This window comes from Nicotiana attenuata, unplaced genomic scaffold (genome assembly GCF_001879085.1).
Source record: "Nicotiana attenuata strain UT unplaced genomic scaffold, NIATTr2, whole genome shotgun sequence".
Lineage (NCBI taxonomy): Eukaryota > Viridiplantae > Streptophyta > Magnoliopsida > Solanales > Solanaceae > Nicotiana > Nicotiana attenuata.
The window spans coordinates 82,921-98,077 of NW_017673963.1; the positions used below are offsets into that span (position 1 = coordinate 82,921).

The 15,157-nt window shown below is 38.3% G+C and overlaps 1 protein-coding gene across 1 annotated transcript in view; it reads left to right on the forward strand.

Annotated features, from left to right (window-relative positions):
* The first annotated feature begins 10,534 nt into the window (after positions 1–10,534).
* LOC109217716 (dolichol-phosphate mannosyltransferase subunit 1) overlaps positions 10,535–15,157 on the forward strand; it is a 6,000-nt gene continuing 1,377 nt past the window's right edge. The window contains exons 1-7 of the mRNA XM_019381982.1: positions 10,535–10,686; positions 11,667–11,766; positions 11,865–11,898; positions 11,987–12,063; positions 12,800–12,825; positions 12,903–13,067; positions 13,499–13,613. Coding sequence (XP_019237527.1) covers positions 10,583–10,686; positions 11,667–11,766; positions 11,865–11,898; positions 11,987–12,063; positions 12,800–12,825; positions 12,903–13,067; positions 13,499–13,613 — 621 coding nt within the window. The 5' untranslated portion in view covers positions 10,535–10,582. The remainder of the gene's footprint in view (positions 10,687–11,666; positions 11,767–11,864; positions 11,899–11,986; positions 12,064–12,799; positions 12,826–12,902; positions 13,068–13,498; positions 13,614–15,157) is intronic.

Sequence of the window (15,157 nt, forward strand, 5' to 3'; positions counted from 1 at the left end):
TACTATGCTGACAAGAGAAGATCAGACAGGGAATTCCAAGTGGGTGATATGGTCTATTTAAAATTGCAGCCTTATAGGCAGACATCCCTTGCATTGAGAAGGAACCTAAAGCTGAGCTCTAAGTACTATGGCCCCTATAAGGTTCTTGCTAGAATTGGTATGGTGGCTTACAAATTAGACCTGCCTCCTGAATCTAAGGTTCACCCTGTGTTCCATGTCTCCCTACTTAAGAAAAAGGTGGGTAATAGAGTGGTAGTGCAGACTACTCTACCTATCACTGGTGAAGATGGGCAGTTCCGTGGCAATTCTGCAGAGGCAGCTCATAAAAAGAAACAATACTGCTGTGGTTAGAGTATTGGTGTCAATGGTCAAATCTACCTCCAGAAGATGCAACATGGGAGGATTATCAGTTCATCAAAGCTAAATTTCTAGAATTTGACTTCAATCCTTGAGGATAAGGATTCTTTGAAGGGGTGGGGAATGTAATGATCCATTAATCATCACAAATAAATCTTGAAAGCGGACTCGATATGAAGTTCTCTTTCCACTCTCAACCTCTGTTCTCTCTCTTTCTCGATTTTCTCCTAACTTCTTCTTCTCATTATGCAGATTCCCGGCTATGGAGCTTCATATTAAAAGATAGTTAATTTTCATTTAACCATTGTAGTTCAACTTCTTCTTTTCGTTTATATAAACAAAAAATTGTCCCAAAAATTCCTTTAATTCTGCAGTTCTATTGTTTAATTTCTTAGTTCTTATTTAGATCATTACAGTGGATTGCGAATGCATCTATTACCTTCAATTTGAAACTTCTAATAAAATTTAATGTGCGTGTAAATCTATTACGCATACATATATACAGACCTACCATCTCCGATTCGAACTCTATTATGTTCAAACTTTGGCATAAAAGGAGAAGTAAATGCAGCGGCATATATTCTACAAGAAAGGTAGCAAAACATTATCTATATTATTATAAAAGCATGAATACAATGTCGGTTTACAAAAATAACCTTATAATATTAAGTATAATAACTCATAATAAAAGGACATAACCGGAATTCTAGATATTAGCCTTACAATCCTATTAGTTTTAGGACATAATACTACATGTTAGGAATCCTACATGATTACCTTTAGGAATCCTATTAGTATTAGTACTTTCGGGTTGTCTAATTCATATAAAATTGAACAAGTAAATATCTTTAGTCATATAATCATATTACTTTTAATATAACTTCATGTGCGGATAAAATTGTAACATTAAAAACTTCTATTAGTTAATACTAATTCGCATGAGGTTCATATACAAAGCAAGATTCCTACCCATTTTATGTTCCATAGTCATATACTATAAATTTCCCATGGACTAGAATAGATAATTTTCATTCATCAAAGCTTGAAAGGTAGCTGGTGCATTTGTTAATCCAAATGGCATTACCTTGAACTCATAATGACGCAAATGAGTTCTGAAGGATGTCTTATATGCATATTCTAACCTCATTCTGATTTGGTGATAACCAGCCCTCAAATCCACCTTGGAAAAGATCACAGATCCACTTAGTTCATCTAAAAGGTCATCCACAATAGGTATTGGGTACTTGTCCTTCACTGTGATATCATTCAATCCTCTATAATCTACACAGAACCTCCAAGTCCCATCCTTTTTTTTTTGACAAGCAACGCTGGTGAGGAAAAGGGAGATTGACTATGCTGTATTATGCCATTAGTGAGCATCTCCTTAACCTGCCTTTCCAACTCATCTTTCTGATAGTAGTTGTACCTGTAAGGTCTCAGACTAACTGGCATGGCCCCAGGTTTCAAGGGAATGGTGTGGTCCAATGCCCTCATAGGGGGCAGAGATTAGATTTGGGTTCTGCAAACACACCAGGGTATTGATTCAACACCTCCTTAATGGTTTCTCCAACTGATTCCTTCTCTTCTGTTTCCAACGAATTCATCATGAACAGATGAGCTATTAGAGCTTGACCCTTCTTCAACATCCTTCCCATTGTTCTACTGGAGATCATACTCAATTTACCTTCCTCAGAAATACCTTGCAACACTAGCTTGTTGCTCTTCTTACCAATGGTAACACACATTTTCTCATGATCAAATTTAGTGGGATTATGCTTCTTCATCCAGTCATTGCCCATTACCGTATCACGGCCCCCAAGTGGAATGATCAGTAAGTCTTCCTGGAAGGGACTACCTTGCATTTTCCACTGGTATCCTGTGCAAATCGAAGTGCATATGACATAATTTCCATCAGCTACTGTTACTCTCACTGGTGGGCAATGCTTAGCTTGGTAACTTGTCTCCTTGACTATAGTAACATCTAGGAAACTATGAGTGCTGCCAGACTCTATTAGCACAATTAGTTTCCTGTTCCCTATGGTACCTCGAACTGGTATGGTGTTGACTCCCCTATTGTCACCTGATAGAGCATTCATACAGACATCTTCCATGACTTCCCGTTCTAATTCTCCTTCAATAATCAAGTCTGCACAGGGTTGTTCTTCTTCTATCTCATTATTCTCAGGAAGGGGTTCTACTGCCCCCACTATGCAGTTCATTTGCCTCTTCTTACATTGATGGCCTGGAGTATACTTCTCACCACACTTGTAGCATAAGTGGTTGCTCGTCCTGTACTCATAAACCTCAGGGCTAAGCCTGAAGGAGTTTGGTTTAACTGCAGTAATAGCAGGTACCCTTGTACTAGCAGAATTACTAGCCACAAGGGAGGGCTTGGGTATGAGTTTAGTTCTCCTGTGAGCAGCTTCTATTGCTTTCTCCTGCAACCTAGCTTGTTCCACAGCAAACCGCAGGGTTGTAGGTTTAAACAACTTCACCCCAAACCTAATCTCTTCTTTTAGAGCTCTGATAGGTTTTCAATATCTTTGCCTTGTGTTTTGATGATCTAACAAACTTAATGTCAAGAACCAGATAGGGAATCTGACTCACTTAGATTACACTGCATCTAACGGATTCCAGCCAAATGTGAACTTGCTACAGCTTCAGGAGGTAGGAACCCAGACAAGGATCTGATACTCTTGCGGGTTCCTCACGGCAGTACAAAGTCAATTGGACACAGCTGGAAACGAAGATTCTGCCGCACTGCACTGTTCCCAGCGCCCACTCATTCTCTGATCAACTAAAGTACAATGAGTTTATACAAAACATCATTCAAGTTACTGAACTCAAGACAATCTGGGCAGTGTGCACAAGTACCAGATCAGGAACCTGATCCCTTGGTGCTCCCCTGACAAAAGTACAAGTCAACTATACAGCTGGAACACAACTGAAGAGAGTGACTGTCCGCAACTGTACAAAGAGGAACACAACAGGGACCTGGTCCCTTAGGGTTCTCTGACAGAAGTACAAGTCAACTATACAGCTGGAACGCAACTGAGTGACTGTCCGCAACTGTACAAAGAGGAACACAACAGGGACCTGGTCCCTTAGGGTTCTCTGACAGAAGTACAAGTCAACTACAGCTGGAAAGCAATTATAGAAAGTGACTGCCTGCAACAGTGCAGCAGAGAGTGCAACAGTCACTTCCCATTGAGATTGGACATCACTAAGGATGTCTTGTGTAGTATAAACCTTATGCAAGGCATAAGATTCAGGTTTAACACTTGCAAATATAAAGACGAAAATTCTCTCAAGTGCTCAAGAACCTCTCTCAAGAACAAAGCTGCTGCAACCTCAAGGACCTGATCCAAGATTGATGATATCTTAAGTCCTTAGGGTTGTTGAGTCTTTGTTATATGTTCTTCATTGTAACTCCTATCCGGCTTTCTTAGAAGCATTGATTAGGTTGAGTCATAAGCAAAAGACTTTGTAACCATAGTGTGACAAAGTGGCTTGTGGTGGAAACATCACAAGTTAGTCAAAGCCTTTGTAACTGTAGTGTGACAAAGTGGCTTGTGGTGAAAACATCACAAGTTAGTCAAAGCCTTTGTAACCGTAGTGTGACAAAGTGTATTGTGGTGGAAATACTACAAGTTAGTCAAATTCTTTGTAACTAGGATAGTTATAAAGTGGCTTGTGATGAGAGCATCACAAGTTAGTTGAAGTCTTTGCAATAGGGTTATTGTAAAGTGGCTTGTAATAGGGAGATTGCAAGTTAGTGAAGTTAAAAGCCTACAGGTGTAGGTCGTGGTTTTTTGATCCCCTTGTGTGGGATTTTTCCACGTAAAAATCCTCTGCCTTATTTACATTCAGCTTTACTAGCATTCACAGCAGAACCTGATAAAGGACCAGGTACTCTACTATTTGGTGGATTCACACAAACTTAGCACTGTACCAAACTGATATAGGACCAGATCTCTATACAGTTTGGTTCATCAGTATTTTCAGAGGAAAAGATAGAGAACCCGGTTCTCTATACAGTCTGGTGGACGCACAGTCTCTAACAAGCTCCAATGAAACTGGAGATGAAGTGTGACTCATCCAAGTTAGGATTCCTTATCAGTATTTGGGCCTTCAAATCTTTAAATTTGCCCAAAAAGTCATTTACCGACCCTACTTGACTCAAATTGTTAAATTCTTCCACTATGTATCCCAATAACTCCTCCCCAAATCGAATTAGTAACTCCTCCTTGAACTTTACCTTTACTTAGCACTTATGAATCGTACCAAGTATCAGCTAGTCCATTCAGATAGTGCAGCAGCTTCTACCTTCAGATTACTTGGGGTTTTATACAGATTGAAGTGCCCTTCGCACTTTCGAATCCATACCTTAGGCTCATGACCTTCAAAATAAGGCAGCTCCCACTTAGGAGAAGGGGCCTGTACAGCTAGAGGCCTATATTGTCTCAACTCCTGACTTAGTATGGGTAGCAGCCCATCTCCTTGAGGTCTGTCACCATGAGCACGTTGGAGAGCTCTTTCCAAATTTGTCAACCTTTCTAAGATCGGCTCTAACGTACCCTGTATCCCATTTTGAGTGCCGCGTAGTTCTTCCTAAGAAGCCAGAACTTCATTCAAAACTTCATCATGTCTTACTAACTTGTCATCCATTACTTTCAGTCTAGTTCCTTCAACCATCACCTCTTTCACAATCGCAGGATCGAGGCTCTGATACCAATTGTAATGATCTAAATAAGAACTAAGAAATTAAACGACAAAACTGCAAATCTAAAGGAATTTTTGGGAAAATTTTCTGTTTATATAAACGAAAAGAAGAAGTTGAACTACAATGGTTAACTGAAAATTAACTATCTTCTAATATGAAGCTCCATAGCTAGGAATCTGCAGACTGAGAAGAAGAAGAAGAAGAAGAAGAAGAAGGAAGAAGAAGAAGAAGTTAGGAGAGAATCGAGAAAGAGAGAGAACAGAGGTTGAGAGTGGAAAGAGAAGGGAGAAATTAACCTGAGGATCGATGCCTTCTCTTTCTGTTAAAGGTGGTTATAACAACCTTACAGCTGACGTGGCTAGATCTGGACCCTTGCAACTCATTAATTCTAACTTAATCTCAGCCGTTCGTTTGAATTTCTGTTATTCCTTTTCACAATTTTTGTTACTGCTTGGCCTTCAGCTTCTTCATATCGAGTCCAGCATTCAACATTTATTTGTGATGATTAATGGATCATTACATCCACTAGTAATTTAAGAGTAGAGAGTTGAAGGTAGATGCATATTTATAGTTTAGTAGTAACTTAAGAGTAAAGAGTAAGGTACAAAAGTCTCAATTGTTTACTCGGGGTTCTTTTTCGATTAATGCGTTTTAGGTTATAGAACTCAGAGCATCGCCCCAATCCTCCACGATAGTCAGACAACCCTTTTCCATACGAGCCTATATTATATAACCAAGATTAAAACAATCAAAACCGAGCCTATATTACATCACTAAAATAGACCCCAAAAAAAAAAAATACATTGAGAGGATTTTTAGCGGTAGGACACATTCAAAATCACTATACAAAGAAACAAAATCTACATTTTTAATGAATTCAATCGAACAAAAATCGGGTTAGAAATTTATTAGCCTTTTAACCTATGGTTTAACTTTTGATGTTACTTGTTAAATTATTTTAAGAATGATATGTTACCTAGCGCATATTTCGTTGAACGAATGTTCAATTTTCATATTTTAGATCAAAAGGGCTATAGTGAACAGCAAAAAAGGTAACTCAGAAAAAATATCAAAAAAAAGTATATCATACACCATGTCCACATATTATCAGTTTTAGACCCCAATTAGCTTTTAGACCAGCATAACAAAAGATATGTTAAAAGTTTTTTTTGAAAGCTTCAGGTGTTTGTTTTGAAATTAAAAAAAAAAAAAAGAAACTAAGAAATGTCAATGATCTTTTTAAAACATTTCCAACCCAAATTCCATCGCACAGTATGATATTTTCTTTTCTTACTTTGTGATGTTATAGTTGCTTATTCATTTATTTTTAAATAAGATTGTCCTCATTTTTTTGATTCACTCTGTAGAATATAATTTTATTACTCAATTTATAAGATGTCAAATCTCAATTTATAAGCTGAAAAGCACTTTTAAGTGCTAAAACTGTTTTAGTAAACAAGCAGTTACGTGTTTGGGTACAAGTGCTGAAATTGATAATAAGTTGCTACAGTTTTTGATAAAAAAAGTGTTGATAAGCTCTTTTTCTGTTAAAATGACTTAAATAACCTTAGAACTGTTTACACTTATAAGGGCGTAATTTCTTCAAAATTTTAGATTTCAGATCGATTCGAATACAAAAATATTCTATTTGTCATTTTATTTTAAATACAACTTGTCACGACCCCAACCCCGGTCGTGATGGCGCCCAACACACTGCTAGGCAAGCCCGACCAATTAAATATCCTTAACCATTTTACCCAGTTCATGAATTAATTAACACAGATAATTACTAAGTCAAAATACTAAAATCCGAGAATAGAGTTAAACATGCGGAAATCCCAAAATATAAAATAACTACACAGCCTGAAGAATCCGGTGTCACAAGTCTGAGCCTCTAATACATGAGTATCAACCTACTACATATCGTTCTCCAGAAATGCGGAAATAAAATAAATAGGATAGAAGGAAGATCAGGACTGCGAACGTCAGATGCAGCTACCTTGAAACTCTCAGATGTGATGCTAGGCAGAGAAGTCCTCACTCAGCCTCAGTAGTACCTGGATCTGCACGCAAGGTGCAGGGAGTAATGTGAGTACTCCGACCCAGTGAGTAATAAACATAAATAAAGGCTGAGAATAAGAAATCCTGATTAGGCACAAAATAATCCTATAAATATAACAACTTGAACCCAGTAGCATAAAATCAATAAATCAGTGAAAACAATTATAGAAATATCACAACAGATAAATAAGTAAATGGCAATCAAAATATGCAATGCAACACATAGACCGGTACTATCCAGTACCCGCTGCGGCGTGCAGCCCGCTCCATTTATTTATCGTCGACGGCGCTCACTGGGGGTGTGCAGACTACGGGAGGGGCCCCTTACGGCCCAAGCGCAATAATAAGCCATATCGTGGCATCAACTAGGCCCTCAACCTCATATCAATATCAATATCATACCGCTGCGGCACGCAGCCCGATCCCATACTCAGTCCAAAATCACATAAGCCTCTCGGGCACATTAATATAGAAATATTTAGCCCAAACTTCATTTAAAAAATACTAATTAAGTTTCTAGTTTGAGAAAAACGGCTGAGTTTGCAAAACAATATTAAATACTAGGATTGAGTTCAATTATCTGTAAATATGGTAAGAAACCAGTAAAAACAATCCCTGAAGGATTCAAGCAGTTGGCACGAAGCCCAATTATGATAATTAATCCATTTTTATAAGGATATCTACTAAGCTTCAATCAATTAGGTAGTAATTTTATTAAGCGGGACGGACCAAGTCATGATCCCCGACGGTGCTCTACCCCACGCCCGTTATCCGGCGTGCAAGTCACCTCAAAATAGCACTACAATGTGCAAATTCGGGGTTTTAAACCCTCAGAGCAGCATTTACATCTATTACTCACCTCAAACCGGCTAAAATCCTAGTTCGCTATGCCCTTGCCTCTTGAATCGACCTCCTCGTGCGCCGAATCTGATCAAAACCACAACGAATACGTCACAATATGTCAATGGAACAATACCCAAGCGAAAACAATCGAAAAATAGCTGAAATCTCGAAATTAGCAAAACCCGAGCCCCGGGCCCACTTTTCGAAAATCAGAAAATTTAACATCAACGGATTTCTTATCTCGCCACGAGTCTATGCATATAAACATTACCAAAATCGGAGTCCAAATGACCCCTCAAATCCCCATTTTAACTCTCTTAAGTTTCAAGCCCTAATTTCCATTCTAACTCCTTATTTCCTTGGTTTTTCAGTCTAAATTCACAATAAAAACGTGTTTTTAGTTCATAGGACTTACCTCCAATCAATCCCCGTCGAAATCCTCTTCAATTCTCGTCCAAAAGCTCTCAAGGTTGCTCAAAAATGGTGGAAATAAGACTTGGTTCGCGGATGAAATATGTAATAAAACCCTTCTGTCCAGACTTCTTTTCCTCTATGCGAACGCGAGGGTCCTCTCGCGTTTGCGATGAACAAAATCTGCTACTGCCAAAATATACCCTTCACGAACGCGGTTACACTCACGCGAACGCGAAGGTCTGAACCCCTAAGCCTAGGCGAACGCGCACTGCTCCACGCGGACGCGAAGGGCAACAGCCCTGGGACCCAACTCCTTATACGCGAACGCGTATGCCTTCACGCGAACGCGATGACTCAACACCTGACCCTTTCGCAATCGCGAGGCCCCGGACGTGAACGCGAAGGTCAAAATCCAGGTCCTGCAATTTCCTTCTACGCGTTCGCGACTCACCAACGCGAACGCGAAGACCAATTCTTCTGCAACAGCTGATTTGAAGTTTCCGCAATATTTTCCAAGTTTAACTCTTCCCGTTAGCCATCCGAAATCACCCTGAGGCCCCCGGGACGTCAACCAAAAGCACCAACACATCCTAAAACATCATTCAAACTTGTTCCAATCATCAAAACACCTCAAACAACACCAAAACCATCAAATTACATCGGATTCAAGCCTAAGTTCTTCTAAAACTCCCGAAACACGCATTCGATCAAAAACCCAACCAAATCACCTCCGAATGACCTGAAATTTTGCACACACATCCCAAATCACATAACGAAGCTACAGCAACTCTCGAAATCCCATTCCGACCCTCGGATCAAAATCTCACCTACCAACCGGAATTCGCCAAAATACTAACTTCGCCAATTCAAGCCTAATTCTACACCGGACCTCCAAAATCACTTCCGATCGCGCTCCTAAGTCAGAAATCATCCCCCGAAGCTAACCGAATCATCGGAATTCATATGCGAACCCTCTAACACAGAAGCCAACGTCTGGTTGACTTTTCCAAAATAAACCTTCCTTAAAGAGACTAAGTGTCTCATTTCCTTCTAGAACCAATCCAAATCAACTCGTTCACACCCAACACTGATAATGAAGCATAAAGAAATAGAAAATGGGGCAAACAGGACGGTAATTCATGTGACGACGGGTTGGATCGTCACACAACTGTACTTAGATAAGATAATTTTTATGATAAATATAATTTATTTTATGATAAGCATATAATCATAAGTTATAATAATTAATAAAGTGACAAAAGTTTCTCAGTAAAAAATAAACCTAAATAGGATAAATTATTTGAAGAGAAACAAACATTATCTTCATCACCACAACACTTAGAAAGCAATACACCAAAAATTTGATATGTCCCCATTTATTGCAACAGTTCAAAGATATAAATATTAATACACAATCACATAGATATAAATATGCAAAGGAATAGAGAATTTGCTTATCTTAAATAGTCAATGAGAATTGCAGACTTGAAGGGGGGGGGGGGGGGGGGTGAGGGGAGGGGGGTTTGGGTTGAATACTTGAGGCAGTGAGTATCGATAGGAGTTTTGTTCTAAAAAGGAATATTTTAAGGATAAAATAGTAAAAATTTTGGTCAAACTTAAAGTGCTTATAAGCTAAAATTCATAAGCCGGGGGTGACCAGCTTATGGCTTTTTGCTTATTTTTTACTTATAAGCACTTGGCTTATAAGCACTTTTTACTTTACCAAACGTATAGATAAGTCGAAAAGTGCTTATAAGCTAGTTTGACCGGTTTATAAGCTTAGCCAAACACTCTCTATATACTCTTAATAAAATTACTAGAGATATGAATATAAAATTAATCATCAATTTGGATAACAAAAGCTAATAAGTGCATCAAGCCATCAACCTTAAAGGGAAAAAAGAAAAGAAGAACCGAAGTACAAAGAATTGATACAAAAATGCTATAATAAGAAACTTGACAACACATTATGCCAAAAAACATTTTAAAAAATATTGCTATTGGGTATTTTTTTTATTTAATTCCCAGCTACTAATTACTTATTTTACTAATATAATTGTTAAATGATTTTGATGAATTTGGTGGCCCGACTTGGAACTCTCGGGTCGGTTTTTGCTAATATTGGGTTGATATAGTAAATGGTACTATTAGCATTGATTGATCTGAAAGAATTACAATCAAAAAATGGAGGAGCAGAAGAAGAAGAACAAGTACAGTATAATTGTACCCACCTACAACGAACGCCTCAACATTGCTCTTGTCATTTACCTCGTCTTTAAGCATCTCCCGTAATCACTTCTTCTTCGTTTTATCTTTCTCTCTCTGCCATATCTTTTTTTGTGATCGCTTATATTGGAGTTTCTAATTTTTGAATTTTTTTGCTTATTATGTATCCCAAAAAATTGGTTTTGTGATCCAGTTCATGTATGTCAAAAAAGATTTTTTTTTTCCCTTCTAATTCGATCTTCTAGAAGCAACTTAAATTTGGCAATGAATTGCGGTTGTGTAAAGGAAATTAATTCAAATTGTGTAAATTTATCACTTTTAAGGTGGTTTATGTAATATCCCATCAGTGACGTATTCGATTAAGCTATGATCCAACTATATTTGGGTTCATAATGGTTTGTTGAAATTTTAGGTATATGATCAGGAATATTTGTATTAGCTAGTTTTAGCGGAATGTATCATGGATGATTGGGGGGTTTTGGCAAAAGATTGTAACTTTGAGCATGTTAAATTGATTGGCAAGTAGGAAAAAAATTTGGCTTGCAATCTGATTTGTTCTGAGGGTTGTTGGCACTTATCACTTATCAGGAGTTAATTTTGGAGGCGCTCCGCAAAGTATTTAACAGTTCTCGGATGCGTTGTACACTTTTTCAGTTATTTTCAGTTAGTTCTGTCTTTCACATCCTTTACCATTTTGTCATGTTTGTTTGCTCATTGTTAAGAATGTTGATACTCATCCACGAGACAATGGACTTTGGCCAAGAAGACTTTACTATAGAAATTGATTTATCTATATGTCGCAATCCTGTTTACCACATCACACTTGGTTGTTTATAATGACGCAAAAAGTTCTGGCCATATTCACGACATTATTTAGTGGCTTTGAGGGGCATGATCCCATTTTTTGAGGACCAAAAGTCACCTTTTCATTGTATTTGAATGATATCTCACTGTTGATTTCTTTCTAGCAGTACTTGGAGGTGATAAAATCATGTAAAAGTTATAAGTAGACTCTTATAGTAAGTTTTTCTTCCTGACTCAGGGATGTTGATTTCGAAATAATTGTAGTGGATGATGGAAGCCCAGATGGCACACAGGATATTGTCAAACAATTGCAGAAAGTATATGGAGAAGATCGTATTGTTAGTAGTTCCTTACTTCACCCAGTTGTTGCACATTATGCTTCCCTGCTTATACCTATTTATCATCTCATTTTGCTCATTTCTCTTGTTTACTACAGTTATTGAGGCCTCGACCTCGGAAACTTGGTTTAGGTACTTCTGCTTTAAGATGATAACCATGAATTATTTTGATAAGAAGATGATAACCATGAATTAGTCTCTGACGTTCCTCTCATCTTAGGCACTGCATATATTCATGGGTTGAAGCATGCCTCTGGCAATTTTGTTGTCATTATGGATGCGGATCTTTCTCACCATGTAAGTATGATTGAAGATAAGGGCTTCGTTTGATTTCCTTCTATATTTTCTCTTTTTGTTGTTGTTGGAAAAGGTCCTTTATATGTTTGTTTGAACATCAACTTTTTTTGTTGGAAAAGGAACAGAAGGGGGATATGTGGAGTATAGTTAGTCTGTTTTTGCTTGATGTCATGGAAAGAAACAATTCAATAGCTCTGGTAGTTCACAGATCATCCACTGTTTTGAGTGTGTATATCGAATAATTTAAATTTTATTTTGTGGATTAAGAGTTATTTTTCATGCCCTCTCATTTTTCACATACCTTGTCTGTGCCTGCTCTGCCATTACTTCTGGTATACTTTCCCCCACATACACCACCCGTCAAAAATAAAAGAAAGGGACAACTGAGACTTTGTAGTATAGGACAAAAATATCAGTGAGTTTTCTGAATTTAATTATGTGACCCCATTGATAAGTCTGACTCTCCACTAGACCGGGATTCTCCTTTTCTCTTCTTTTTTATTTTTTCCTCATTTCTCCTTTTTTCCTTTTTTTATTGGGTGGGGGAGGGGGTGGTATGGGGGAAATTCGGGAAGGGGCCTTTGGTAAGCATGCGTTCATGTTGAAGAGGCATAAGGTGGTGGAGTTTCTGGGCATTGATAGCTTATTAGGTGAATGTATGAATCTCTATGCCGAGCTTATTCTTCTGTTTGTATTTTAAATTTTATAGTTGATTCTTTTATACTCTTTTTTACAGCCAAAATACCTGCCAAGATTTATCAAGTGAGTATATATTTTCTTAATTTGCATTTTTCTTGTAATGGTGAGTACTAGAACTATAATTCAAATTTTATGTCCAGGAAACAAATGGAGACAGGTGCCAATATAGTTACTGGAACTCGATATGTTACTGGTGGTGGTGTCCACGGATGGAACCTTATGCGCAAATTGACAAGTAGGGGAGCAAATGTCCTTGCACAGACATTACTTTGGCCGGGTGTATCAGACTTAACTGGATCCTTCCGGTATGCTTTAACTTGGAAGTAAAGAAAAATCAGTGGTTCTATGAATTGTAATGAATGTGTTTAGGAAATGTAATTGCATAAGAGGTTGTTTAGATTAAGATTACCTCTTAGTGTCTGGGCCTCTGGCTTGGCGATTATGAATCTAATAGTGTGATGGATTGGGAGATAATAATAGTAGATGTTAGACTTCCTATAATATAGGAGGGAAGTCTACATAGAAAAGCAAGAAATACACCATACTTTTGTATGGAGAATTGATTTGGTCTCAGGAATCATTGTTTTGTGTATGATTTTGTTATTAAGCAACTGAATTATCATTACGTAATTTACTCTTATACTGGAGCTTCCACGTGCCTTTTATACACTGGTAATGCTCACAGCTTTTGTAATTTGTAAAATCGGTGTCTGAAATTGAATTGCTTGTTTTGAAGGCTGTACCAGAAATCTGCACTAGAAGACATCATAAGCTCTTGTGTAAGTAAAGGATATGTTTTTCAGATGGAGATGATTGTTCGGGCTTCAAGAAAAGGTTACCGCATTGAAGAGGTAGCTACAGTCATGAATTTCCTGTTGAATACTAATTCATCCACCGTATTATTATTTGGTTGGACCAGAAAATGTGTTCTCGTTTCGCATCTTGCTATTCATTGCACAATTTATGAGCTCCGAAATGCTATTCTAATAGAAATAATGATGCAACCTAATGGCAGTTGTGAAGCATTTAGTGTATCTCTCTCTATCTATCTATCTAGAATGCTCTGGGAAATTCATTCATTTTGTGTTCTATTAGTTTGCATTTCACTCAAATCTGATTCCAAAATCTGGTTTACACTTGATAGGAGGGTGTGGAGGTCGAGGATTAAGGTAGAAGGTTAGTAGGTAGTTTATAGTGTTCACCGATAGGCTTAGTAGCATGCATTTCCCTATATATTCTTTGATTTTTATTACGGTATGTGGTTTTGTTCGCCTCAGGTATTGTATTCCGTGTTGCTATTATTGGATACTGTTTTCCTTCCTTGCTTCCCTCTTCTTCTTGCCCTTCCTGATCCGAGGGTCTATTGGAAACAGCCTCTCTACCTGCATTAGGTAGGGGTAAGATTTGCGTACAGACTACCCTCCCCAGGCCCCACATGTTGGGATCAAACTGGGTTTGTTGTTGTTGTTGTTGTTGGCCTCTGAATCACTGTTACGTTTTGAGTGAGTGATCCTTGCAGTGCGTTAGTCTTTCAACTGAGGAATTTCATTTGAGATTGCGGGTTCTGCTTTTTACTTTATTGGTTCCAGTTCTTGAAAGTTAAAAATCTCAGTGTTTGTCAGCAAAGCCATTCCATTTTGAGGTGAATCGCGTAATTAGGGATGGTGATTCTTTATGACAGGTATCTGAGCTGAGATTGTTGGGATTTAGATCTGTATCTGTAGTTGATCTAAGTGACATAGAAGTTGAAGTTTGATCTGCTACCACGTTGGCTGATATTGGTGCCCTTTTATTTCATCGTGTGATGGAATGAGCAAGGGAGAAAGGATTACCAGCCATGTACCCCATAGTTTGGCTGCAGAATACTAGTAGCTAATCAAATCTGATCTCTGTTGGTATATTCGTTAGGGTCACTATGATTAGTTTAGACGAGCTAGTTGAGACGTGGAAAATGGTGGAGACTCTACTATGTCCTTCTCGGGTGTTATCACCTTTCCACATAGAGTGGTGATGAGGAACTGTCTGTTCTTCCAGGTCACACAAAGTTATAGTGATGGGAAACAACAGAACTATTGAGTGTTTTGCTGGGGCTTCAGGGAGTTGTCAAGAAGGCTGTTGGGCTTGGTGGTTGGCATTGGCTGGTTTGAGAAAATGGGTTCAAGCTACAAAGAAATGCATTGAATGGCCCCCAGGGAGCTCAAGTGGCAAAGGGTGGTGGATTTGTGTCTTAGGTCACAGGTTCAAACCCCCATACCATGCAAAGCAAAGCCTGGTATTTAAGTGGAGAAGGGTAGAGGGCGGGCCCATTATCCACCGAGTTTCGAAGGCTGCGGTTGGTCCAAAGGATCGGCCCCAGACGGATTTCTCGGTCATCAAAAAAATAAAAATAAAAAGA